This window comes from Perissodus microlepis, chromosome 4 (genome assembly GCF_051167445.1).
Source record: "Perissodus microlepis isolate ML-2025 ecotype Zambia chromosome 4, ASM5116744v1, whole genome shotgun sequence".
In the NCBI taxonomy this organism is placed as follows: Eukaryota; Metazoa; Chordata; class Actinopteri; order Cichliformes; family Cichlidae; genus Perissodus; species Perissodus microlepis.
Window position 1 is genome coordinate 21,358,801 of NC_140464.1, and position 26,609 is coordinate 21,385,409.

A 26,609-nucleotide genomic window follows, 5' to 3' on the forward strand; every position below is an offset into this window, starting at 1 on the left:
AGCTGATTATTAGCACGTGGAAAGATAGAAGCAGAGGCTTTAGCAGTTTGCTGCTCTGTAGCATTCAGGTGTCTGTTAACACAATGCCACAATCTTCCCAGGAGTGAACGTCCCAGCAAATTCAGTTCAAGGTCAGGGTCAGAGAAACTACCGACAGATTGTACAGACCTCAGTTAGCATGTTAAATGTAAAAGCTAATGGCAGTACAGAAACAAAACTGAAGGAACCACAAGAGTTATTCCACAATATTCTTTGAAAAGAGGAGAACGAAGCTGTTTGGCACCACGTTTGGCAACAAACAAACACAGTATATGAGCACAAACGCCTCATACCAGCTGTCAAGCACGGTGGTGGAGGGGTGATGATTTGGGGTTGTTTTGCAGCCACAGGACCGGTGCATCTTACAGTCATCGAGTCGACCAGAGTCACATGTAGTAGTACATTAATATGCCTCTAGGTTAAAATTCAACATATAAGGAACAGTTAATTTTGTAGCTGTGTGGTTAGACACACACCAAACACACCAACTCTCTGCATTTCTCAAACTATCTCAATGTTACCTTTAACATGAATGCTGCACACACAGCACACACACCCTCAAAAGGCTCCTGTAAATCCTTTCTTTCTTTGAAGGTTGAATTTAATTGAACTTTTGCTCTGGTCACAAGTCTGTGTGAACCTTTCATGACACCTGGTCCGCATTTGGCAACCACATAAAAGTAATCACAATTCAGGGTGTGTTTATTTTCATTTATGTGCATCTCATAAGTGGATTACAAGAAGCTGTCATCCCTGAATTCCCAATAAAAAGTCAAACTTGAGCGCTGCCAGGCAGTTTCTGAGTTCGCCCATGTGTCCCTCACAACACCCTGCCCTTCTTATAATTCATTTAACCTTTTTTTCTGCTTTTTAATCCCAGTCTCTTCACCTATCAACCTTCCTTTATCTACAGTTTCCCCACACTGTGAACCATATGATCCAGGAAATGTGAAATAAGCCCTTTTTACTTTGATTTTTGTCTTCTTTGTCTTTTTTTTTCTCCTTTGCTTCATCCTTACTGTTCATGAAGGGCAAAAGGAAGTCGAACAGTATAAAAATCTTTGAGAAACTCTGACTAATATTAAAGTTATCACAAGAAGAACCACTGGCTAAGCGCTTTCTCCCCTTGCAGGGAGATTGCTGCAGCAGCTTTTAGGTTTTGCGTCCTCTAACGGCACCATTATGTTTAATACTTGTAAGAGTGGCGAGTTTCAAATTCATTATGTAATTAATGTTTGTTAAAGCCTTGCTAGCCATCCAGCAGGGGTTATTGAACACAGATTTTGTGGCTTACAGAACAGGCCTTTAAAAAATGTCTCGATTACGATTAATTTTTGTTATCTCGCACAAATTGTACCCATGTAATGTATGTGATGTATAAAAATGGCTCACATTTTAGTGACTCTGTAAGCGGCTTCACACCATCCCATTTTCCTCTTTCTCTCCTTTCTTATTCCCCTGGTTATTTCGCCTCCATTGGCGTCTTGAAAAGTGATGAATCGGTTTCTCTTTGTCTTTTTTCTCTTTATTTCTTACTTTGACTGTCTAACCCAAAACAGTCAGAGAAGCTTTCCTTCATCGCTCTGATCCTTTATCCCCGTCCTTCACAATACCTCCCCTGTTTCTCCTGTTTCTCCTTTTCTCTCTCTGTTTCTTTCCCTTCTTTGTTGGTACAGAGCCATGACAGCAGCTGTGAGCCTTAAAGATTTTGAATATTGATGAATTCATCTTCTTGCATTTCCCACATGTTCTTTGTTCGCCCTCTCTCTAAGGTGATGCTGGCAGAGCGCAAAGGAACCGAGGACCTGTACGCTATAAAGATCCTGAAGAAGGACGTCGTGATCCAAGATGATGACGTAGAGTGCACCATGGTGGAGAAGAGAGTGCTAGCTTTAGCTGGAAAGCCCCCATTCTTAACACAGCTGCACTCTACCTTCCAGACTATGGTGGGTGGGCCGACATGTTCCCACCGAATATACCTCACTGAGATATATTCATTTTATTTTATACAAACTAAAAAGCTGCCCTGTTTTAACTTGTCACTCCTTAAATTTAATTGGCACTTCCAGTCATCAATAAGAAGAATATACTGTCATGTTCACCATCTTGGATCTCACACAAGTAATAGACATTAATACCAATGCTGAAGCTAACACTTTTTTAGGTACACCTTGTTTTCACCTTGAGAATTGCCTTCATTCTTCATGGCACAGATTTAACCGGGTCATGGAAACATTCCTTATTTATTCTGGTCCATGTTGACATGGCCGCATCAAACATGTTAATCTCCCATCTCACCACAACTCACTGTTGCATTCAAGAAACCATGATTTGAGCTTTGTGACACAGTGTGTTATCCTGAGGATGGTGCACTGTAGGCAAAAAGGGTGCTAAGTTGGTACTAAGGGGCCCACAGTGTGCCAAGAAATACTAATACACCCCCACACAAGGCAGGAGGAATCTGAGGTTTCATGTTGTTTATGCTAAATTCTGACCTTCAACACTAATCAGACCAATGCTTTTCAAATATTTTAATCCAGTTTTGGTAAGATTGTGTGATTTGTATTCTCAGTTTCCTGTTCTTAACAGGAAACAACAAACACTCCACATTCAAAGTCACCTAAATCCCATTTCGCCCCCTTTATGATGCTCAGTTTGGACTTTAGCAGGTCACCTGCACCGTGTCTACATGCCTGAGTGCATAGAGCTGCTGCCATGTGATTGGCTAACTGCATATTTGAATTAACAAGTAGTTGAACAGGTGTAGCTTCTAAAGTGGTGGTCTGTGTATTTGGAAGGAATTTTAGACCCGGTTTCTCAAAATGTAATTTATACTTTAACTTTATATTGTGTATTTTTTATTTATTCGTTTTGTTATTCAGTCTACATGGATTATATTAACCTTTCAGTGGAAAAATGTGGAGTTTTTTGTTTTTTTAATATATCTGGTTACACATGCTACCAAACACAAGAGCTACAACCTAAAAAAAAAACATCTGGAGTGACTGCTTACCTGTTGTCCCAAGTTTACAGCTGGAATGCACAAACTTTATAATGTGCATTAGTCCTAATGATGAGTCAGCAGAGGAGTAAATATAGCTCTCCTGCTTCATTAACACTCATCTCTGCATTCTCACTGATTAGTGATGTGTTGTAAATGAATTTGAATGACAAAAGTAAATAAAACCGATCTGATACTGACACACACACCTACACACACACACATTTATAAAAACTTAAGATGTGCATGTTAATCCTGCTCAGCACTAATTCTCTGACTGGAGGAGGGCTTTTGTACATCAAATTCAGTTATTACATGCAGGCAGTTATTACAGTCATGCATGCACACATCCATACAGTAATATGGCACCTATGCAGTGCATACGCAAATACAGTTAAACCACACACACTCACACACACACAGATACTACAGGCTCGCACACAGAGCAAGCAACTGCTCATAAGACTTATCAGGGAGTACAGACTCTAACAATAAAAAACTTCACAATAAACTCCAGAACGCACAGACACACACACCAAATCCCTCCACATTTTCTCACTTACTGAAACTTATTGGCAATTTCTGTAGATAATGGAGGACTACAGGTCCCTAAATTGATGTCACTGTGTTCCAATAAGTCTTCCCTCAGTTGAAGACTTATTGGATCCACCGACAACCCAATCACCACTTTTCTCCCCGTCCTCCTCACTTCCTCTGTCATATTTTCTGCATCTCTCCTCTGATCTTCTCTCAATTCGCGCATCAAACTCACAGCAGTCCCTTCCACCTCCACAGTATTTTACGCTCCTTTGACCTCTCATCCATTTTTATTAACGTGCACTTTGTGACCCGTCTTTCTCTGCTTGCCCTTCTACGCCCCCTCCACAGGACCGTTTGTATTTTGTCATGGAGTACATAAACGGCGGAGATCTCATGTATCAGATACAGCAGGTCGGCAAGTTCAAAGAACCTCACGCTGTGTGAGTACACAGACACACACACACACACACACAGAGAAAATCAGAGCCCCGTGAAAGCAGGTGTTTCACACTTTAGTAATACCTGTTTAAATCGTGGTGAATAAGCCATCATCAGCTTGACTGGTGATGGATGAGCAATCCCAGCAGAGCCCGGAGGTGAAATATGTTGTTTGCCCCCAATGCAGCTTGCTGCTCTGAAGAGCATCAAAGAAATGAAAGTAATCCAGCAGCTCCTGAGAGTTTTCAGTGCATGGCGCAGTACCTCCAGAACTGCAGAATATAATTACGGTGGCTGGCGAGATCGCTGGTGTCAAGCCCAACCAGCAGGCTGACACATTTGACAAGTGGGGCTGTCGGTGTCGAGCGAGAGCTGTTGAGGAGTTAGCCCTTCATGTAATTCATAGAGAATTAAAGTTTCTTCCCTGTGGCTGAAGGTTCAGACTGCAGAGGGGGTAAGTCGAAGTACACGAGGAACTCTTTTAACTAAGGCCATCAGCTTGTTCGCTCTCTTTTTTTATTAAACAGGAAATCCTTCTCCATGGATGATTAAATTGCTTTGAACTTCAGTGTTGCAGTGTCTTTTTGTATATTGAGAGCTTCTGTATTTATTCTTTAATGCTGCTACTCATCATTCTGAGCACAGAAAGAACATCTAATTAGCTCCAAACGGGCTCTGCACAGTTTTCACAACCAAATGACTCTTGATGTCTTTAAAATGCGCTTTTTAAATGCAGAGAGCGCATGCACGCCCGCGCAAGCGTGGCCGACTGTGCGGTCAGTCCGTCCAGACCTCTGCCGCTGATCTTATCAGCTGCGTGCTGGCCTTAAAGAGACAGGAGTGACCTTTACTCTGACACGCGCACACACGCACACAAATGATCTGTTTTCCTGCTGTCCTTTTTCTCGGCCTCTGTCTAATTGCCGTTGTTGTTGCCGTGTGTGTGTGTGTGTGCAGATTCTACGCTGCAGAGATAGCGATTGGTCTGTTTTTCCTACATCAAAAGGGCATCATCTACAGGTAACATCCATAACACAACCTACTAAACGCAGAACATTAACCAAATATAGCTGAGCTCACACAGTAGTACGTACCTGAAATAGTGCAAATGAAATCCACGGTGTGTCTTTTTTCCAGTTTCCCCCTGTCTGCCCCTCTCCAGCGTATGTCAGCAATTTCTTCCTGTTAAAAGGGAGTTTTTCCTTCCCACTGTCGCCAAGTGCTTGCTCATAGGAGGTAGTTTGATTGTTGGGGTTTTCTTTGCATTATTCTAGGCTCTTTATCTTACAGTATAAAGCGCCTTGAGGCGGCTGCTGATGTGATTTGGCGCTATATAAATAAAACTCAACTGAACTGAATGAATTACTGCCATGTGCCAAATATACTCTTATACAATATGGAAGTTTATAAAATCAGGAAGTTTCAGAGTGAATTTGTGACTTGTCAGTAAAGTAAAGTTTCTTTCAGCACAGTATTAGCAGCTAGGATAATTAAAATGAACCTGTTGTGCTCGTTTCCAGCACTGTTGTGTTCTTCTTGGACTACTAGAGAAGTTTTGTATGACTGGCAGTTCAAAATAATCTTAATTTGTTAGAGTGATGTCAGTTTGATCACTACTGGTGTATTGCTACAAGCCAACGGTGAGTGTGAGCTATTTAGTACTATATATGTTTTATTATAAGGTACTTCACAAATCTAAAAGAAATGAGAAACAATGTAAATTTAACCTTTCTTCACATCTAACACATTGTTTGGACTAACGCAGGCATTCACTTTAACATGAGCTAGAAGTTGTACATAATGCAGATCCAGCCTCTAAGAGGCCTGAGCCTCTAAATTGAATTTTAATACAGATTTGCCGTTTCGAGTATTGATGCCAAGTTATGTTGATTAGTCTGTTGTTCCTTTTTGACTTTGCTTCACCCTCTCACAGAGACCTGAAGCTGGACAATGTAATGCTGGACTGTGAGGGCCACATTAAAATAGCAGACTTTGGCATGTGTAAAGAGAATATGAATGATGGAATCACAACCAAGACCTTCTGTGGCACACCGGATTACATTGCTCCTGAGGTAAAGTGTGTGTGAGAGTGATGGTGGTTGGATCGGTTGTATTGATCTCTCACTGTTCTCCTGCAGTAGCTACGCAGCTCCAAAAGAGGCTAAATAAAACTTTTATTTTGGAAAAAACTTTGCTTTCTTGCAGACAACTAGAAGAGAATACTCTCGTGTTTGCATGTATGTAGCTGGAGCCATGCTTTACTTATTAATAGTACTTTGTTTCTGTCCACATGCAACAGGAGCACTCTCTAAAGCTCACTAAAATACTACATTAAATTTGTCTAATTTGTTAAAATACCCAAAGCTGAAAATGACACATTTCAGCTTTGCACTGGTTTTTGTGCCAGACTATTTCTTGGACAGAAGCAGGGATTTCCTCAAGTCTTGCCGTCTTTTTATGTAACACTCAGCAGAAACGCCAACGAGCATCTCTCCATGAAAATAAACTCTCCCTTAAAGTGTCGCTGGTAGTTTGGTAGTTCTATTAGCTGGAATACATAAAGATACTTTAATTGCATTTCAGCCTCACTATCAGTTTGCTCTCATGTCAGTCAGCCCATGTAGTCTAAACTTCCCTCAAAATTAACTGACTGTGTAGGTATTGTATTTGGGAACATTATTACCTCCTGGATTCACACAAGAAAAAAGCCTTTCAGTAAATTTATTGCACTCTGCTAAAGGCCAAAAGCTCAAACAAGCACCAAACCATGAAGTAAATAATTCTACCACTGTGAACTTGGTAAGTCAGTTGCAGGTGTGGTGCACACGTCTTACTTTTGATCCATAAAACTCATAAAGCTCATCTTGCACGTGAAGCAGGTGTTTTTCTAATTGATTTTTTCTCATACAAAATAAATGTGGTGCACAAAAGTCTTTCACAAAATAGTATCTGCAGTGTTGTCTACAGTCCACAAAATGCCTGTACTGGTTTAAAAAAAAAAAAAATGCCCCTCTGCCCCTTAAGTGCTCGTTAAGCCTTGTTAAGTATCGGCAGTAACCCTGTGGGGACGCGTACTGTACTTGTATTACAAATAACAAGAATATGTGAAGTCTAATTTTAAGCACTTTTAAAAATACAGCAGCTGTTGTACAAAATGAGTAAAATACATAAAAACAATTAAAAAAAAGAGAGCATAAATAAATAAAGCAGCACAAATACAAAGGGATCAGAACTTAAAAATAGATTTCAAAGCATCTAAAAGCCAAACCTGATCTCCTCTGGGTTTTAGTGGTTTAGTTTTGAGTATTTGACCAGCAGACCTCAGTAACCTAGTGGGAGTGTGCAAAGTCAAAAGATCAGAGAGGTCAACCCAACCCAGTGCGATGAATTCAAAACAAACAATAAAATCTTGAAATGATTTCTAAACCTGACTCACTGGCAGCTGGTGTAGGGGGAGCCAGTATGGCTGATATGTGGTCTCCCAGTTAATAGACAATAACGCTTGATGGAAAGAACGACTTATCACTGTTGACTTGGCTTCCTGTGGCTCAGGAGGTCGAGGGTTGTGTGCTAATTGGAAGGTCGGTTGTTCAACCGCTGACACCTCAAACCTGTACGCTGAAGTATCTTTGGGCAAGATAGTGAGTCCAAGCCGGCTCTAATGCAGCACCAGTGTTATAATGTGAATGAGGTAGAAAAGTGACCAGTAAAGGTGCTATTTCTACTGATAATAATAATAAAGATATATCTTCAAAAACTATATTTGGCTCCTACAGTTTGTTTCTTGAAGTTTCCAGCTGAAGCTGACTTTTGGGATGGTTTTTTTTTTTTGACTGGAGCTATTGTTTAACAGATAGGATCATTTTCTTTAACGCTGACTACCTTTGTATCATAGACTGAAGCGATGACTGCAGCATTTCTGAACAATGTGTCTCCTATGCTCAGATTATAGCCTACCAGCCTTACGGGAAATCTGTGGACTGGTGGGCCTTTGGCGTCTTGCTCTACGAGATGCTGGCTGGACAGGTTGGTCTGTGTGTGTGTGTGTGTGTGTATTTGTGTGTGTTCCTGTGTCTGTGTGTGTGTGAGAGAGAGAGAGTGGGTAATTGCACAAAGGATTTATTAATCTTGGTTAAGGAAAAAAAAATATAACACCATCTTTGGATCCACATGAATGTGTGATTCACGCTCCTTTCAGAGCAGCGTTTTGTATTCACGGCTGAGTGTGAATAAAAACAAACACTCCTGATCTCAGCCTTTAAAATGTGACACTGTGTAATGAAAGGTTAGCTATTAAATTTCCCCTTGTGGGACTAATAAAGGTATATCAAATCAAATCAAATCAAATCAAATTATATGCTATAATGAGATTTTCTCTCGTGGCATTAATAATTGTTAAAATGTGACATTTTGAAATTCTGAATATTTCATTTAGAGGCCTGCAGCTTTTAGATTCTTGGGAGAAAAAAAACAGCTTTTAATGAATGAATTCAAGTATCCTCTATTTGTCCTGTGCTGCCTTCTGCTTCTCCTCACTCATTTCTCTCCTGTCCTCTCAAGCCTCCATTTGACGGAGAGGATGAAGATGAGTTATTTCAGTCAATCATGGAGCATCACGTCTCCTATCCCAAGTCAATGTCCAAGGAGGCTGTCGCTATCTGTAAAGGGGTGAGTGTACGAAAAACACACACACGCACAAAGCACGCTTTAAGCCGCGAGTCCTTGCCCGTCTCTCAAGCTCAACCTCGCTCCCTCCTCGCAAACTCACTCTCCCGCTTTCTGTCTCGCTTCCCGTATCCTCCTGACACTCTTCCCTCTTGAACACAAACATGCCGAGGAGAGAACGAGGAAGGGATTAAATCCGCTTGAGGAAAGGATGCGGGAAGAGGGTGGAGGGTGAAAGGAGGAAAAGAAGGAGACATCAAAATTATCTGCATAATTAAATCCATTGTGGTGGAACATTTATTTGGAGCGAAACAACATTGTTCCCCTCTCGCTATCTTCCCCGCTTCCATCTCGCCCGCCGTCTCTGTCGTAGCGCTGTCCTCGTCCATCCTTCCCCTCGCGCTCTGCAGTGTCCATTGTCAAGCTATTGTTGTGCCTTTTTTTTTCATTGTACATCCCCTCTATCTCTTTATCACACACACATACACACACATTAGATGGCTCTAATAGCTTAAGCCTGTGCAGTTGGCTGTAGAAACTCCTTTTCAGAATAGACTGGCCAGGCCTGATTGCTGCACTCGGATTATTTGTGTTTTGCGGACACACGGTTTGTGTCACACACCCTTCGTCACATACCAAAAAATTGGAGAGAGAAAAAAATATCAATAAAATATTATTTTATCTTTTGAAGTTCTGTAGTACCCACAGAAAGCACCTACACATTAACATCAGTGTGTAGCGCGAGCGTGGATGAGGACACACACGCACACATTTGTTCCAGCATGACCTGAGTCATACATCCTCCTACTAAATTTAAAGGCAAAGGCATTCATAGGTAAATTACTGACAAGTACGTTCGCTGCATTACAAACGCCCACACTGGCTGTGTTATGTATTAGTGATGATTACCGGGTTGTAGTGCTGCAACAGTGCATCCTCAGTGGAGCATGAAAGCTCGCCTCCGTCCACCCCCAGAGCTCCCTGTGCACCCTGCTAGGACTGCCTGAGTTAACTCAGAGTGTGTGTGTGTGTGTGTGTGTGTGTGTGTGTGTGTGTGTGTGTGTGTGTGTGTGTGTGTGTGTGAGAGAGAGAGAGAGAGAGTCTCGGTCTGTATGTGAAGACAACATGAAGGCTTCATTTTAAATGCTACAAGATAATTCCATTATTCTGTTCATAAAGTGGATTTTTTCAGTGCTTTGCTATGATGTTGATGCGTTCTGTCTACATGCTGGACGCTACCTTAAATAACCTGTTGTTGTAATGGGAAAATTACCACAGTTCAAGTAATCATTTTTAACAGAAGGTGATCATTTCTTGACAAGAATGAGCAATCTGCCCTGCAGATTGAGAAGTAGTCTGATTAAAAGCAAGCATACTGATTGCAGTGTGCCTGACTCTCGTCTGTTTTCAGTTTGTGTGAACAGAGATACAGGTCTCTCTGCCTCACCGCCTTCAAAACAGAAAGCTGAATGTCTTAGGCTTCAAATAATTGAAAATAACTAAGTCCATGCCAGCCAAATAAAAGCAACACTGCACGCCTCCGATCCATTATCAGATGATTAGCGCACTTTCAGGTATTAAAAGTCCAACTCTGCTGAAGTTGCGGCACGATTTCACAGCATCTCAGTAATCTGAGTTCAAACAAGAAGTAAATAGTTTAATTCTTGCCAGCATGCAGTGTTTTAATAGGCTGGTGTATTTAGATCGAATGCTTAAAAATTGTGTGTGAGTGGGTGTGTGTTAGGGGAGGTGGAGAGGGTGAGGACATGTGTGGAGAGGGAGTGATCATTTCCACTCCCCTGCTTCCACCCTATCAAGCATCCATATTTTATAGCCAGCAATGGGCGACCCGCACACAAACACACACACACATACTCACACAGGCTGCTGTTCCAGTGTGTTTTGTAGCGCTGCAGTGTTAGGTACATGATTTGTTCAACTTCATTTGATTCTACAGCAAAGAGTAATTGCTCAGATGTGTCCTCACAAAAGCGAACGCAGGTGCACACAAAAGCACAAAAGTGTTTTCTGCCACTGTTCTCTTTTCTGCACTAACCACAGGAAGCTTTGTGTATGAAATCTCTGGGCCTCATGAGGACAGTCGCAAGTATGAAGTTGAAGTTTATTCATTCATCCATTTTCTTCCACTTATCCAATTCAGGGTTGCAGGGGGGCAATGGAGCCTATCCCAGCTGCCATAACACAAAGAGACAGACAACCATTCACACTCAGATTCACACCTGTGGGCAATTTAGAATCACCATTTAATGTAACCCCACTAGCTGCATGTCTTTGGATTGTGGGAGGAAGCAGGAGTACCCGGAGAGAACCCACACAGTGTTGGGACCGTGGCAGGGGGAGTTTGACTGGGGTGGTACACCTGTCAAACAGCGGTCCTGATATCAGAGAGGACAGAAACTCCCCGTGGAGTAGACGGGCAAATGAAAAGCAGGGCCGCATGATCCGTCTGAGTTTTGGGGTTTTAAGTAGGAGGCGTCAGAAATGTTACCACAGTGATAACTGGCCTGTGGCAGCCAAGAGTTCATAGTGACCTCACCCTTGGTGGCACCAAGAACCTGCAACCTGGGAGCACCTGGCCAGTCTCCCTGGAGCTGTTCTCAGCTCTCTCTTCTCTCCATCCATCCAGCACTGTGTTATTTGTTTGGCCTGGTTATTTTAGGTTTTACACCATACAACATTATGCATCCTTAACATTCAATCCCCCATCCAAATACTGACACATTGATAACACTCTTTAGCACACCTCATGAAATATTATGGTTTTTAACCCCATTCAGTTAATAAATTGTTTGTCATGGCCCTCGAGCCACACTGTGACACTACTGATGATGTGTTGCTGCAATAGCAATCCTGCTCTGTATGAGAGGAACCGCGGGTTGGTGTATGTGTTTGGTGTGAAGCTACCCTCTGAAGGGTTATTACCGAACGCCTCTAAGTCAGAATCCTGCCTAGATGCATTGATATCGCAGCGCTGTGGATCTTCAGTTGATCTCAGTCTCAGATGGCCCATCTCCAACATTGCAATCATGTAAATGATTTCCATCTGCATGGGATGGGTCCCTTCTGTGCTTACATGGAAAGCCAGAGGCAGGGAGAGGAGCAGCAAGGTCCTCCATGCATAAAAAATGGAGGCATCAGTGAGAACAGAAATGATACCAAGTCAAATACAGCATGAAAAGAAGCTGGGGTGGAGGTGGGTTGCAAAGTGGCTTGCGTGTATTCATTAACTGTTGGCAGGCTAAAGAAGTTAGCCTGCCAACACACATACATAGAGCCCGCTCTATGTATGTTTTACTAATTGGATGCATACAACTGTATACATACAAATGCAGCCAGCTGTACTCTGAGATATTTGTGGAAACTTAAAATATTGGTGACTTATTGGGTTAAAACTGGAAGCATACCCTTCAAAATGAAGACTGCAGATGTACATGGTTAGTATAGGCAGATAACTTTATTCCTGTTGATCTATGAGAGTTTCAGGTATTTAATCAAATCCAAGGGAAATTACATTATACATTGACAGCATGTCAAACTAGTGTTTGCCAGATGGTAATTGTCCATTAGTATAGAGATGAGGGAAATCCTGTCATTTTCACATATGCCATTATTATCCGCAGTCAGTGGCCCAATTTTAGTTTGGCTGCTATGTGGTCTGTCTTTCTCCTGATCAGTGAAAAAGGGTTCGTTCATATTCACTGCAGTTTTTCTTTACAGAAAACTAGCTGCTGTGCCTGTACCTACTGTTCAATAGGTGACAAGTTTGGGGTTTCACTTTTAAAATGAAGTCACTAAAGGGATTTTAATCTACTGTAGGACAGCTGTGTTTTTTAAATGTGCCTTAAAACTGTTGCTACATGACAAGAGTCAGATTATAACACACTGATGTACAAATAACTGACAAATGTGATTCTTCAGGTCTTTGACACTGTCCAGCTGTCCAGTCTGTATCTGTTCATTCAGCCCATGACAGCAGGGTTAGACTCCAGCGCCCGGTGACCCTAAACCAATGGCCACAGCATCTGAATCAACTCACTTTCATACAAATCAGACAACTCCCAGCATTAGTGGTCAAGTACACCTGTATATATATATATATCGCTATGCCTGTTACTTTAGACGTGTGTGTATGTGGTAGAGAAAGTGGATTTGTGTGCACGCCCATGCATTGGCGCTGCCAATGTGTTTCATGCAGATTCATGCGCATGTGCAAGCAGTGCAAGATTGACTGACCCCTGGAAAATGTTATTCTAGCTGCAATGTAATGAGTTATGACTGCTGCTCCTGAGGGAGGCACACCCCACCCATACACACACTCACTGTAGCATCACTCCCCCATGGAGGTTTTGTGTGGACAGACATTATAAACGGTCTTTAATTATGCCTGCGGATGACTACTGTGGCAAAAGAGGAAAGAAAGACAACAGTTATTCATTTGTCTGCAGGCTGTTACTTGGTGGCTTGTATTTGCTCCCCAGGGAGAGGCATGCAAGATGACAGTAAAATGGAAGGATGGTTAAAATTAAGGATTAAGAAACTCTAATAACTATAATGAGCTTTTTCATAAACAGCAATGAAAGTGGAAGAATTGTGGTTTAAACCCAGGGCAGGAATCAGGAATAAATGAGATGAAACTTTAATGATTCCAAAGGGGAAATTTGGGGCACTGGAGCAGCACACTGTTGAGCACAGATCAGATTTAGACTCTTGCAGGTTAGTAATATGGCTCCTACTTACTTTATGTAACTGTGTGTACACATGAAAATAAAAAGTTGTAAAATCATGAGTTTCCTGAAGTGTAGTTTCCTGCAGATCATTTGTAACTTGGAAACGGTTAACACTTAAAACAACATTTTTCCTTTGGCAAAGACGAAATGATTAAACAGCTCGTTTAACATTTTGGCAACACCAGAAGCATTGCTCCAGGGCTTGTAATGTTAGCTGTCGGATCACTATATCATTTTGATCCACACTAAAATATCTCAACAGCTCTTCAGTGGATTGCAGTGAAGTTTTTTGCAGACATTATGAGTTCTTGTATTCTAATTGCGTTTAGACTAATGATCCACAACACCTATATAAAAGTCAAAAAGCATCACCAATTGGTTTTTGAAGCCTGGAGTCCTAGCTGCAGGATTATGACTGAACACCAAGTCAGAATCCTTCCTACATGCACTGATGCCATATTAGCAGGCCCATGACTGGACTGGTCATCATCTTTGTGATTACTTTGGTCACCAGTAGTTTGTATGAAAGACGGTAACTTTTCTGCAAACACTCACCAGCTACTCGCCAAGCAGTAGTGAAAAAGTGAAAAGTGTGACACACATCGTGAACAAAGTAAACCCTTTCAAAACACGGTGGTTGCAGCAGTAAGGCGCAGTTTCATTAGCACATGGCGAGTAGTTTGACATCTGTGATCTGCCATGGACCAAAGCAATCACAACCCACATAGCAGACACGTCTGGCCCGGATCTGGTGTCAAGCCAGCACTGCCGACTGACTTCGGGCATGGTAAGTGGTATGTCATCCAGATATGGGCCAGGCCTGGCGTAGATGGCACTGTTTATGTGATGCCATGCCACATCTGGCCCGGTTGTAGTTTGGTTTATGTGGCCAAGGCTCATAGAAAACAGGTCTTCCCCGGATCCGGCATCAAGCTGGCACTTCTGACTGACCCTATGTCATGCAAGGGTGTATGTCAACCAGATGTGGGCCAGGTCTGGCAATGATGGCACTATTTATGTTCCTATTTTCCTATTTTAGTTAGAAGACCCAGATGCCATGTTGCAATACTATACTGCTATGGTAGCCAATGTTTCAAATGCAGGTTTGACAGGTTTGTGAGTGTACACTTTATCCAAAACCTAGTGAGGGTTTACTCATGTTTACCATCGGGTGGCTGTAGCTCAGGAGGTAGAGCAGGTCACCTTCTGATCGGAAGGTTAGTGGGTCGATCCCTAGCACCTCCAGTTTGCCTGTCAAGAGTGTGAATGTGTATGAATGTAGTTAGGAAGCACTCAGTTTAGAGGTAGTGTGTGAATGTGGCATTTCATGTAGAGCACTTTGAGTAATGTGGGGAGTAGAATCAGTCTAAAGAGTTTTGTCATGTTACTTTTGCACTATTATGTTCCGGCCAGATATGAAACTGTTCTGGACCACCACAAGACCACTGGTGTGTCTGCAACTGGCCTTGTGCTGGCCCATGTGCGGATTACCTCTGGCAAACTTGATCTGGGCCACCAAAGGGCCGTCATTCTTTGCGGTATGTGGACCATGTGTAACCACATTGTGTGGGCCAGATCTGGGCCATACCAATTTTGCTATGTGGGAAGGAGGTTTTTGGTGAAAAACCCTCTTTTAGACTCTTTTACCTACGCTGCAGCCGGCAACTTAAACCAACCAATCAGGAACCACACATTTTTCATTAGTTATCAAAAGTTGCCAGGGAGACGCCAACTTGTCTCTTGGCCTTGACTTTATTTTCTCAGTTATAGCTTAAATCTAGTGCCAGTTAGCACTTACAACGCACTGTTCTCTGAAACTATGACGGTGAGCGTGGTAGACATCATATTTGCTAAACATCAATATGTTAGTATTGTAAATGTAAGGTTTACTTCACAGCACAGATGCATGAAAATGCGCAGAGATGCTAATGTGGCTACTAGCTTTTTTTGCAGTGTCAAGACTACCAGAAAGGTAGAAAGATGAATAAACATTCACTTTAAAAGAATTTTTTTTAAAAAAAACAAAAAATAAGAAAGGTGGACACACAGTAATCCTTTCTCTTCTCCATGTCTGCACAGCTGATGACAAAGCATCCAGCGAAACGCCTGGGCTGTGGTCCAGAGGGCGAGAGAGACATCAGAGAGCACAGCTTCTTCCGCTACATGGACTGGGAGAAACTGGAGAACAAGGAGGTGCAACCACCCTTCAAACCGAGAGCTGTAAGTCCGTCCCCGCCAAACCCGACATGACCGCAGATAAGCATGTGCAAGTCACAAGTCGCACAATAATAAGTGCGCAAAATACTCTTTGACAGGAGTAGAGACGTGGAGTTTAATTCATTAGAGGTTAAACTCATAATAAAAACTCTCTCTTCTCTTCTTTTATTCTAATTTCCTTCCTATTTTCTTTCAACAACTACCTTTCTCTTGGCTTACTCATCTTTTCACTATCAATGTGATGTTTCTGTCTCTTTCCTTTCCTTTAATTTGGGACAATGCACACAGGTAAGTCTCGAAATGATGCTCATGATGTTGACAGTGATGCTGAAGGATGTGTGGCGATGAGGGCAGCGTCGGTGATGATAACAATGCCAGGGACGTTGATGGCGAAAACACTAAAAGAGGCTCAGTAATGAACGTGGGCTAGATGAAAATATACTGGACATTGACTGCACTTTTGGATGCACGTGCACAAAATTGGCAGCTACAGTTTGGTGCCGTTGAAATAAAAGAGCGTTTGTTTTCTCTGAGGTTAGCCTGAGTTTAGACTAAACCTCCAGGGGATAATAAGTCCGTACAGAGCAAATGTGTTTGTGTTGTTCGTTGTTAGACTTCTTCTTTTTTTAATTTACGACAAAACAAGTTTGATCATGAGCCGAGTCAGAATGATGTCATCTAATACTCACACAAACCCCAGCCTGAGGCCACAGTGCTGCTAAAGAGTTTTTCAGAGTTGAGCTTTTCCTGCAGCCTGCGGTGTGTGTGCATGCGTGTGTGTTGGACCAGTAATGCTGCAGTGTGTCTCTTTATTCAGGACGTGTACGTTCTCGTGTGGTAGAGGTCTCCATTAGGATCTGGCTTTTTTTTTAAGACTTAGACGTGTTTCTGCAGAGTCACACCGTCTGTTGTCTGATCTCTTCTCCTCGCTACTTTTTCTCCCTTTCTCTTCATCTCTCTCTTTGTTCTGTTTGATCTCGTCTCTCCAGCATCTTGTATCTTTCTCACCCCTGCCCCGTCACTTGCTATTTTCTCTCTTACTGCCTTTGAGTGGCGATAATAAATAGGTTTGGAACCATTGCGTTTACGCCACATCAAAGTTTAGTTCGGTTTAGCATCTGAAGGCAGTTCTTTGATCTTTTATGGTGCTATGTTGCCAGATTTCTTTCAGTAACCTGTGTTGGGTTTTGTCTCTGTGTTATTTTAAGGAGGCTCTCCTTTTATTTCTCACTAAAAGCCTTATCACCACGAAGACGTGCAGCAAAAAGAAAAACAAAACAAATTCCCTCAAACTTGATTTATTTTATCTTTAACTCATAAGAGTTTAATCTTTTGTACAGTACTGTGTAAAAGTCTTGAGCTACCCCCCATATATGTTAGTTTGCAACATACATGGAAATACAGTCTATAAACAAAAACAGAGTTTTAACTCTCTTAGGCAGCTTTCTTGTCAGTAGTCTTTAGGAATAGTTCTCCAGACTTCTTGAAGGACATTCAAAGCTCTTCTTTGGATGTTGGCTGCCTTTTCTTCTATTCTCTGCCAGGATGATCCCACACTGCTTCGATCATGTCGAGGTCTGGGCTCTGGGGAGGCCAATCCATGACTGATAGTGTTCCACTGTTTATTTTGCTCTGCAGGTTTGCTTTGGCTGCCTTTGAAGTGTTTTTGGGATTACTGTTAAGCAAAAGAATGAAATAATTTCCAATCACATGCTTTCCAGATGGTAGTTTTTTATGTTCATATTTCAATTTTGACAAGATCCCCAACATCACTGGCTGAAATTAGGCACCAAACCAGAGCCTCCTCCATGTTTTACAGATGCAGACACTCTTTGAACCAAAAATCTCAAATTTGGATTCATCACTCCATAAGATCTGTTGCCACTAACTTTCAGTCCAGTTCTTGTATAATTTAACATACCACAGCCTTTTCTCCCTGTTTCCCTTCCTTAAGAATCGCTTCTTGTCACCCACTCTTCCACCAAGACTATTTCCACCCAGATATGCCAAGTTTTTGACCAATAGCTTTTTGGAATTGACCTTGCTGGTGCAAAAATACTGTTTGATGCCCTTCAAACTGCTTTATCTTGGTCATTGATGCTGAATGATGTGTTTTTCTAACAGGCTACTAACAGCAAAGTGCCTAGAATACAAATAAAAACTGTTTCTTTGTCCGAGTAGACAAAAGACTGATTCTTGAGTTGAGTAGTTTTTATGCTTGAATGATTCATAGGCCAGTATTTAGTGGTCTATCAAAAAAAGAAATTCTCAGAAAATGGTTAGAAACAAGAACTCAACTGAAAATTAGGGAAAAAGCAGCCAAAGAAAAATGTTTAAAATTTCAGAAAACCCGGAGAACTCTTGCTCAAGACCACTTAAAAAAAAGACAAGAGAAAAAACAATTCCTCTGAGTTTAAATGTAAAAAAATGAGGGGTTACTCAAAACTTCCGTACAGTACTGTATGTTTTATTTACCATATAACTCATAATACTAATCATTAGTATTATGATTATCTTTTACATTTTCCTTATGCAACACATTGTTTGCTTTATTCATAATAAACAAAATTCTTATGCTTATTTTGCATTTAAAAAATGTGAAAAGGAGCAGCTTTAATGACGAAATAATAGCATGGAAAAATAATTTGTAGGAGACAGACAAACATTTATAGTAAGTTTGTTTCTTTGATGCTGTTTTGGTGTGGGTTGTTGTTTCTGGAGGATATTTGATTCCAATAGGCCTTATTGGTTTGATCAGGAGTTAATTTGTTAATATTTTGTTGATTTTTGTCAGTTTGTGGCTTTATGTGCTACTGATGCTTTAATGAATTAGCTGACAAATAGGAGCTGTTGAATTAATGAATGACTGACCGATCATCCAACAGACAGACTGACTGGCTGCCTCCTTCATCCACCCGACATCTAAAAAAATGTTCCAAATACCATTTTTTTGGTAGTTACTGTATCACTGTGCCGTGTTTCCACTCATCTGTCTTTTCAGCAACCCAGTGTCTGTCTTTTTCTCCATCATCCTCACAAAGATATTATCCATCCATCCATCTTCCCACTACTCCATCCATCAAGCCGTCTGTCCTTTCATCTACACATTTTATTTGTCCTCTGTGTTCACGGTTTTTTCGTATATATTTATTTGCATGCTCTGTGGGAAGTCTCAAATGAAACCTGGAGTGCACTACAAAAATCTCACAGTAGTATACAGTTTAAACTATTACAACTTCTAAATAATATAGTAAGTAATACTTTTGTCCAGTTTTTTTTTTCTAAAGGGACAATTCACCCAAAATGAACCCTGCTACATCCATGGTGTCCCTCGGGTTGTGGCTCTTTGACTTTCCATAAACTTCTAAACTTTGTGGCACTCATTTTATTTCCCTTCTCGGCTGATTTTTCCCATCTGCCTCCCCAAACAGGTTAAACAAATGTGAGTAATTAGCTGCAAATACTACTGACCCTGGCGTATTTCTCATTTCACATTATTTCCCCAAACTATAAACACTTTGGCTTAATTTCATTAGGTTTTTTTGGAGTTGCAGAGATTTAATGAGTTTGTAGTTTTCCTCTGGGTGATGTTGTCAGAGGACACTGAATCCTTGTTGTGTTAATTAAAGCTCAGTGCAGTGATGGAGATGGGGGAGGGGGCAGGAAGTAGCTCAGCCCACCGTCCCTGTGAGGGATACTGCCGGGAAAAATATAGTTTTCAAGTTAATAACTAGTTTTATGTACTTAGATGGGAACGCATCTCAAGGGTATATAAGCTTGATTTGGCTTCCCAATGGTCAGAGGAAGGAAAAGGACGAGACAACAGATTCCATCTGATGTAAATTGGACACAACGTAAAGGAGATTATTTCACTCTGGCACCAGTTACGTCTTTGTAAGTGCTCACTGTTGCCGAGACTCAGATTGGATCATGAAAGCCACATGTCAAGGGTTTCAGTTAAGTGTCACATGTAGGATATTGTGAAGGTTAGTAAATTATTTTGGCAAACTGCACATTTCCTAAGCAAAAATCCAGAGCCTTTTTTCCCAGTCCTGATGATCTGATTTGGTCTATCAAATCTCTGCAGGTCTCCACGGCTGCAGCATATAATTAACCCACAATTACACCAATAATTATCTTGTGGCTTTAAGCCTTTTCTAGTGCGGCTGTTTAGAAATCCATTTAAATCCAAGTTTTGCAACCGCTGTCCTTAAGAGAAAGCAGAAAAATCTGTTCGTTTGTTTGTTTTTGCCAAATAAAGGGAAAAAGTCCACACGCCATGCATTAATGCTTGCATGGTCACCAGTTCGGTGTAGTGCACTTCCACAGGCTGTTTGAGACTTCAGTAACCTTGTTTGGAAGTTTGAGTTGAAAATGCTTCAAATATTTGAAAAAGGGAAAGCATACCTGAGGCGTGCTTCATTTATCTTCTCCCAGAAGTGATTTACTCTTTTCTTTTTTTCACTTCTAATTAAAAAATGGCATTTTATGCATGACTAATGGAGAGTTAAATCAAGCGCACCCCAAGTACTGCCACTTGTTCTGATATTTGAAACCTTGTTCAAAGTGATGTCATCTCACACCCTGGTTCAACCTGCCATCCCCCCCCCTTCTTTTGTTTTCCTCTCCTTCTACCCCCCACCCAACTTTGATCCATTCACTCCTATCCATTCCCACTCTTCCCCTTCCCAAATCCCCCCCCCCTGCCTTGTACTCCATCCCTCCCCGCCCTCCCTCCCTTAACAGTGTGGACGAGATGCCGAAAACTTTGACCGTTTTTTCACACGCCACCCGCCGGTGCTGACCCCTCCCGATGAGGAAGTGATTCAGAATCTGGACCAAGACGAGTTCCAGGGATTCTCCTTTATCAACCCAGAGTTCACAGGAAATGCTGCTGCCACCACTGCCACCGAGCAGGCTTGATTACAGCTCACGCATGGACACATGGACACACACGCAAACATACACAACTGTTTCTTCAGGATCAGTCCCTACCTAACTCTGAGATACACGCACGCATGCGCAAACGTGCCATCTTAAATTTCTGATGATTTCTGATGCTAGTGTCGTTAAACTGACAGACAAAGTAAGGTTTTATGAGAAGAACACACATTGTTCACACTGTTGCAGCTTGAATAATTCGTTGGCCCCTTCTTGAGATTTAAAAACTCGATTTCGTGTGCTGTAGCACGATTTAATTACAGATCTCATTGAGAGCTTTGGATAAATGCATTTATACAAATTTGTCACGATTAAACACAATCAAATCACAGCTGTAACTTAGTACAGTGCAGCATACAGTATGCAGTTAGCCTTTTCTTAGCACTGAGAGGGTTATTACTATACATCAATCACCCGCAACATTAAAACCACCTGGCTTATATTGCCTAAATCCCTCTCATATCACCAGAACAGCTCTGACTCATTGCAGACACACAAGAGTCCCTGAGATGTCCTGTGATATCGAGCACCAAGATGTCAGCAGCAGATTGTGTAAGTTAGATCTGGGGAATTTGGAAGTTAAAACCTTGAGCTCTTTAAAAGCATTCCTGAAGACGTTTTGCAACATTATGCTGCAAAGTCAAAAGCTGCTGGTGTGTTATTCATTTCTGCTGTCGGTGGTTTAAGTGTTGCGGATGATCGTTCTAAACCAGTTTAGAACAATAGCGTGCATGACACAGTACATACCAAGAAACATCTGACGTGCTTTCTAAATCTGTCTTTTTTTGCATCTTGGGTGATTTTCAAATTGTGTTGCTTGCAGTGTGAACAAAGAGTTTGGGTTTAATTTAGCATGCGCAATCAGATAAAGGATTAGAAATTAATTAGGATCTTTTAAAGTTCATAAATCATGGATTTCGAAACCGAGGGACCAAAATAATTGGATTTCATATAGCACAGTTAGGGTGTGACTAAAAGGGTGATTATATTTTAATAAATGCATTTACTAAAACTTTTACAATCTAACTATAGGATTTCACAACTAAACAACCGCGAGACGTCCTGTGTAACATAGCTTTGGCACTCCATTTTCTAACTTTTATTCAGGTGGGAAATGTGATTTAGCTTTTCTTTTACCCATTCCTCAGCTTTTCCAGTGCATTTTGATAAGCCTATAATTTTAGTGGGCTTCTTAGTGGGCTTATATTAATAATAGTGTCTGTGTGTTTATACCTATAAACTGGAATGCTTGACATGCATGCATGAGTTTCTATATCAAGAGTAGCCCTGGACCTTATCTCCCAACTGCATTTTAGCATATTTGCTCATGGAGTATTATTTTAATAATTAATACTGCCAGTTTTCAGGTTTGTACCACAAATATCAGATTTTATGTAATTTCTGTCCATAAAAAATGCTGTTGGGAAATGTAGTCTTTACCGAGGGTTTGAGTCAGACAAATAGATAATGCCATTTCCTGTACTCTGATCTGATGTCTGTTAAGCAGTATTTAAGCGATGAAAAAGACTAGCAGTTATTTCTTTGTGTTTTATAAAAGCATGATTCCAATATCTGACCATTTGTTTACAGTGTGTGTGTGTGTGTGTGTGTGTGTCGATATAAGCGTGTTTTGTCTTAGGGAACAAGTACTGTCTATGCAAACACACTTATGTGTTTGCATTTTTGTGAGTCCACCTACCTTTTACTTTTGTTAGCGTGGTAAATGTCGGCAGCCCTCTTTAAATCGAGCAGTATTAATGTGGTAGAGGCAGAATAGAAAAATCTATTTGCATTTTAGGAAAGAAATAAAAGAAATTAGAATAAAATGTTTTACTAGCAGTCAAAAAGGTACATCTCTTTCTAGTCACAAGAGTGATCCAAACCCTTTAGAGACCAGTCACTAGGACTGGTTGGCAAGTGGTTGCTAACAGTTGGTAGGTGAAATTGGTCACAAAGAGGGTGCTACACTAAAAACTTGATCCTTGATTGCCACAGTCACCCACAGTTTGCAAAGAAGACACTGGCTTCTCTGCAATCAGTCTCCAACTACTTTCTGACTGGCAGTGAAACTTTAAGTAAATTTGACACAAACTGGAGACAGTTTGGCCTTTCTAGTTTTGCATTGCACTTCTAATGGTTTCACTGCTTCAGTTGGTGAGAGTTTGAAGAAAAGTTTGAAAGGTGAGCAACGCAATCCCAAAGAGGTTTTTGGTGCAGCATCATCGTATACCTCTTTTAGATCAAGTTCACATAGCAGCGCATCAATCAATCTCTAGCATCAACCAGTTGACGAGTATCCACTCATATCCACTAATATCTACTGGTATCCACTAGTATCCGCTCATCAAGTGGTTGATGCTAGGGGGTCACAGGTTGGTCTCTAGGTCTGTGCGGCTAGGGCTTTAGAAAGTCCAAAATCTTTAGTTTGGATGAACAGTGATGCCAAATTCCACCTCTGTAGACCTTGGAAAGCACCACCTCAAACACACAGCTGATTTGCAGGTTAGGATTTCTTGTCTGAAAGTCAAAAGTGGGCCCAGGTCTCTGCTGTCAAAATGCATGTTTAAGTCCTTGAGCATCTTTAAAAGTCACTTAGCCTATGAAAAGTTTCTTTAAGGACAGAGAAACAGAAAATCAGAACAATATATCAGGCTTTCCTGGGTTTTTGGTCTACTTTTCTAGAATTAGGAGTTGAGGTTTAACCCACTGTGATTTGCTGTCTGTGTTTGCCATAAGAATTATTGGGACAGAAGGTAATGTTACAGTAGGCCTCCTGAAGTAGAAAACTCTGTTTTCTCTTTTGTTTTCCCTAGCGAGCAATAATCCTGTTTAGGGATGCACCGATACCACTTTTTTGGAAACGAGTACGAGTACGAGTACTTGCATTTCAGTACTCGCCGATACCGATACCGAGTACTTAATAAAAACATGATTTAAATTTGCAGGTAACAGCTTTAGTCCTATAATTTAACAAAAAACAAACAAACAAGGGACTAGTTTGGAATTAAGAACATTTATTTAAAATGAAAAGCATGTTGTATGCAACATATTACAGAATAAATAATTATAAAAAAAACAAAATTTAATTTTAAATTTGTTCGTCTGTTTGTCTGTTTAGAAGTCTCACTAGCACAGTCACAGCTGGGATGACATCAGAGGCTAGTGCGTCGTAGCTGCTCACTTTTTTAGTTAGTTCCTCAAAGGGGGCGAGGATGGCAACAGACGTCTCCATAAGAGCCCATTGGTGAGCGGTGAGATAGTCAGGGAGTCCGTGCACTCGCTTTTGCTCAATGAGGGACTGGAGCATGTAATACGTGCTGTTCCAGCGCGTCTGTACGTCCTGCTGCAGTCTCTTTATTGGCTGGTTGAGCTGTCCCTGAATGTCCTTGAGGCGGGAGTAGGCTAAGGCAGAATGTTTAAAATGCCCAACTATTTTCCGTCCCACTGCTATAACATCAGCTATGCTCCTCTGTGCTAATAAGCGTGGGTAAATAAGCGTGGGTAAACTCTTTGTACTCGTTGTTGTGTTGGGATTTTAGGTGCTTGATTAAATTGCTTGTGTTAAATGCGCTACCTTTAGAGCCTCCTCTGGACAATTTCGCTGAGCACAATTTGCAGTCCGCCTTTGTTTTCGCGTCTTCGTTCACTTTGAAATAGTTCCACACAGCTGATATGTCTCGCCTCGCTTTCTCCCCGCTCTGAGCTGCAGCCGGGGCCTGCGGGCGGGCACTCGGGGCCTGTGATTAACCCCTTACATGCCGCTCAAACATAGACAGGTCTCAGACCGTGGTATCGGTCCTCGGTATCGGGGGACTTTTAACGAGTACGAGTACTTTAGAAAATGTGGTATCGAGGCCGATACCCGATACCGGTATCGGTATCAGTGCATCCCTAATCCTGTTAGTGATTTACATATTGAGGCGGTGAGGTTAGCAGTATGTCTGTTCAGCTCAGGCTTTGTGTCTCTTTGACTCTAGCCACTTATTAAAGAGGGACAGTGGAGGAGGTCGTTGGGGGGTTTTGTTTGTCTGCAAAGTTGGCGCGTTAACACTCTGGTTCAGTAACTTTCTTCTTGTATATCTGCAGCTGATGGTTTTTGTTCTGGTGGCAGTTGGAGGTCTTCAGGCATCCACTTGATCAGAGTTGAATGTGATCTTTATAATGCATAGTTTAAATGTTAATTATTGTTATTGCCATCAAACGTAACTCTTTAAAATGAGTTTAGGAGAAAATATCAAGCTTTTTTTTTTTTTAATTGACCTTACTTGAGATTGGGTAGAATATATCCTCTATGTCCCCACCAAAATATTGAAAGTCTTGGTGCAGGAGGTACCATTTACTTGCAGATCCACTTATTATTTGATAGCCAAAAAAAAGCAACTGCAGGAATGTTTAGATCCAGTATAATTATCCTATTCAAATATAATTCCCTTTTGTGAAAATTATTTGGCACACCTGGATGTTTGCTTAGGTTTAGGGGTTCATCATTTATACTGGGATTAAGTGATAGATTGCAATTATCCTGTCGGCCTCAGTCCAAACAAGCGATGCTAGCAGATTGTAGAGGTTTGTACGCTGCGTAGAAATGCTATCATACAGTACATTCACTTGAATGAGTGGCAGCTATCAGTGATGCTAAGAAGCTTTAAAAGATAGCAGTAAATTAATCATATGTGACAACTATACTCACAGTAATGTCTGATTTAGCTATAGTTGCACATACTCTGGGCTTCTTCAATGATTGTAATTTTCTTAATTCATTACTTTAAAAAAAATGGTAAAAATAAAAGAGCCCTGTCGCCTACAGATAGAGTAAAGATTGTGTCTAAGGTGAGGAAGGGTTAGCAGGAAACTGACATCGCTAAGATTTTTTATCATCATCATTTTGTCGCAGAATACTTTCACACACGGTCCCTCTAATCCAATCAGATGCGAGCAGAGACAGAGGCCTATAATATACTGTAATTTGGCTTTTGATTAAAGCGGTCTCGTTTGGATGTCTTTTGATTTTAAATGCTGAGTTCAGCAGGGGAGAACATTTCAGTTTTCTATCGTTTTTCTTGAGTGTGAATGAAAATGTGTTTTATGACTCGATGTCGCCTGTGTCTACTTTCTATGTCAAACCTCCATTGTCAGTATTTATTTCAGCCACTGAAATCTAACAGCAACAGCAAATATAGAAATATATATAATGAAACATATATATTACTGTTAAAAACTGATATATACATATAATTATACATGTGGAGGGGAAGAGAAGTCTTGCTCCAGGAGTGTCTGTTTCGATGATTCCTTCCTGCTGAAGGAGAAGCAAAAAAGGACTGTGCATGAAAAAAACAACTTTTTTTTTTTTTTACCTTTTTTATTAGTTAGATATGATATATATTTAACATATTAGGATGATCCATGTTTCTGTGTCAGCAGTGCTTCAAAGACTGTGTGATTCCAGCTACTGTTATTAACGTTATGTATGAGCATACGTATATACTGAAAAAAGGAAAGAAAAAAATGCTTTAAAAATGCTTTCCATGTGCCATTCTTTTTTTCTTTTTTTTTTTTGCTTGTTTTTCAAGAAAAGCCGACATACCCAAAATAAAGAATTTCAATGACGCATTACAAGATGTTTAGTGTGTTTTCGAGTGCACTGTGTACGTTTTAATCTGCTGCAGGAACTGTCTGTGGCTCCGTGGCATGCTTTCATATTTTTTATTTCAGCCCCTCATTTACTTGCTCTTTATTCGTGTCATTCTCACACAAACGCACGCTCCGTTTCTGTCCGTGGAGACCGAACTGATTTGATTTTAAAAGAGAATGACGGGACGGAGGACAGTGAGAGAGAGCAAAGGAGGTAAGAAGACAGAGAGATTAGAGTGATGAGGGCTGACAGACGGGGGTTTTGCTGAGCAATTGGAAAAGAGAAACAATATAAAATGAAAAGGAGAGGGCGGCATTGAACAACAATGAAGGGAGGCAAGAAGAAAAAAGCATTAAGAAGGGACAGTGGCTGGGAGAATAAGATG

General features: G+C 41.1%; 1 protein-coding gene across 2 annotated transcripts in view; it reads left to right on the forward strand.

The window, feature by feature from the left end:
* The window catches only part of prkcbb (protein kinase C, beta b), a 103,219-nt gene that overhangs the window by 62,658 nt on the left and 13,952 nt on the right, over positions 1 to 26,609 (forward strand). Inside the window, exons 10-17 of one of the 2 annotated variants that reach the window (XM_084926434.1) lie at positions 1,812 to 1,985; positions 3,929 to 4,020; positions 4,976 to 5,038; positions 5,952 to 6,090; positions 7,964 to 8,044; positions 8,579 to 8,686; positions 15,511 to 15,651; positions 20,395 to 26,208. In XM_084926434.1, coding sequence (XP_084782560.1) covers positions 1,812 to 1,985; positions 3,929 to 4,020; positions 4,976 to 5,038; positions 5,952 to 6,090; positions 7,964 to 8,044; positions 8,579 to 8,686; positions 15,511 to 15,651; positions 20,395 to 20,571 — 975 coding nt within the window. In that variant the 3' untranslated portion in view covers positions 20,572 to 26,208. Of the gene's footprint in view, positions 1 to 1,811; positions 1,986 to 3,928; positions 4,021 to 4,975; positions 5,039 to 5,951; positions 6,091 to 7,963; positions 8,045 to 8,578; positions 8,687 to 15,510; positions 15,652 to 20,394; positions 26,209 to 26,609 lie in introns of those variants that run through there. The other variant, XM_084926435.1, reaches the window with a different exon arrangement.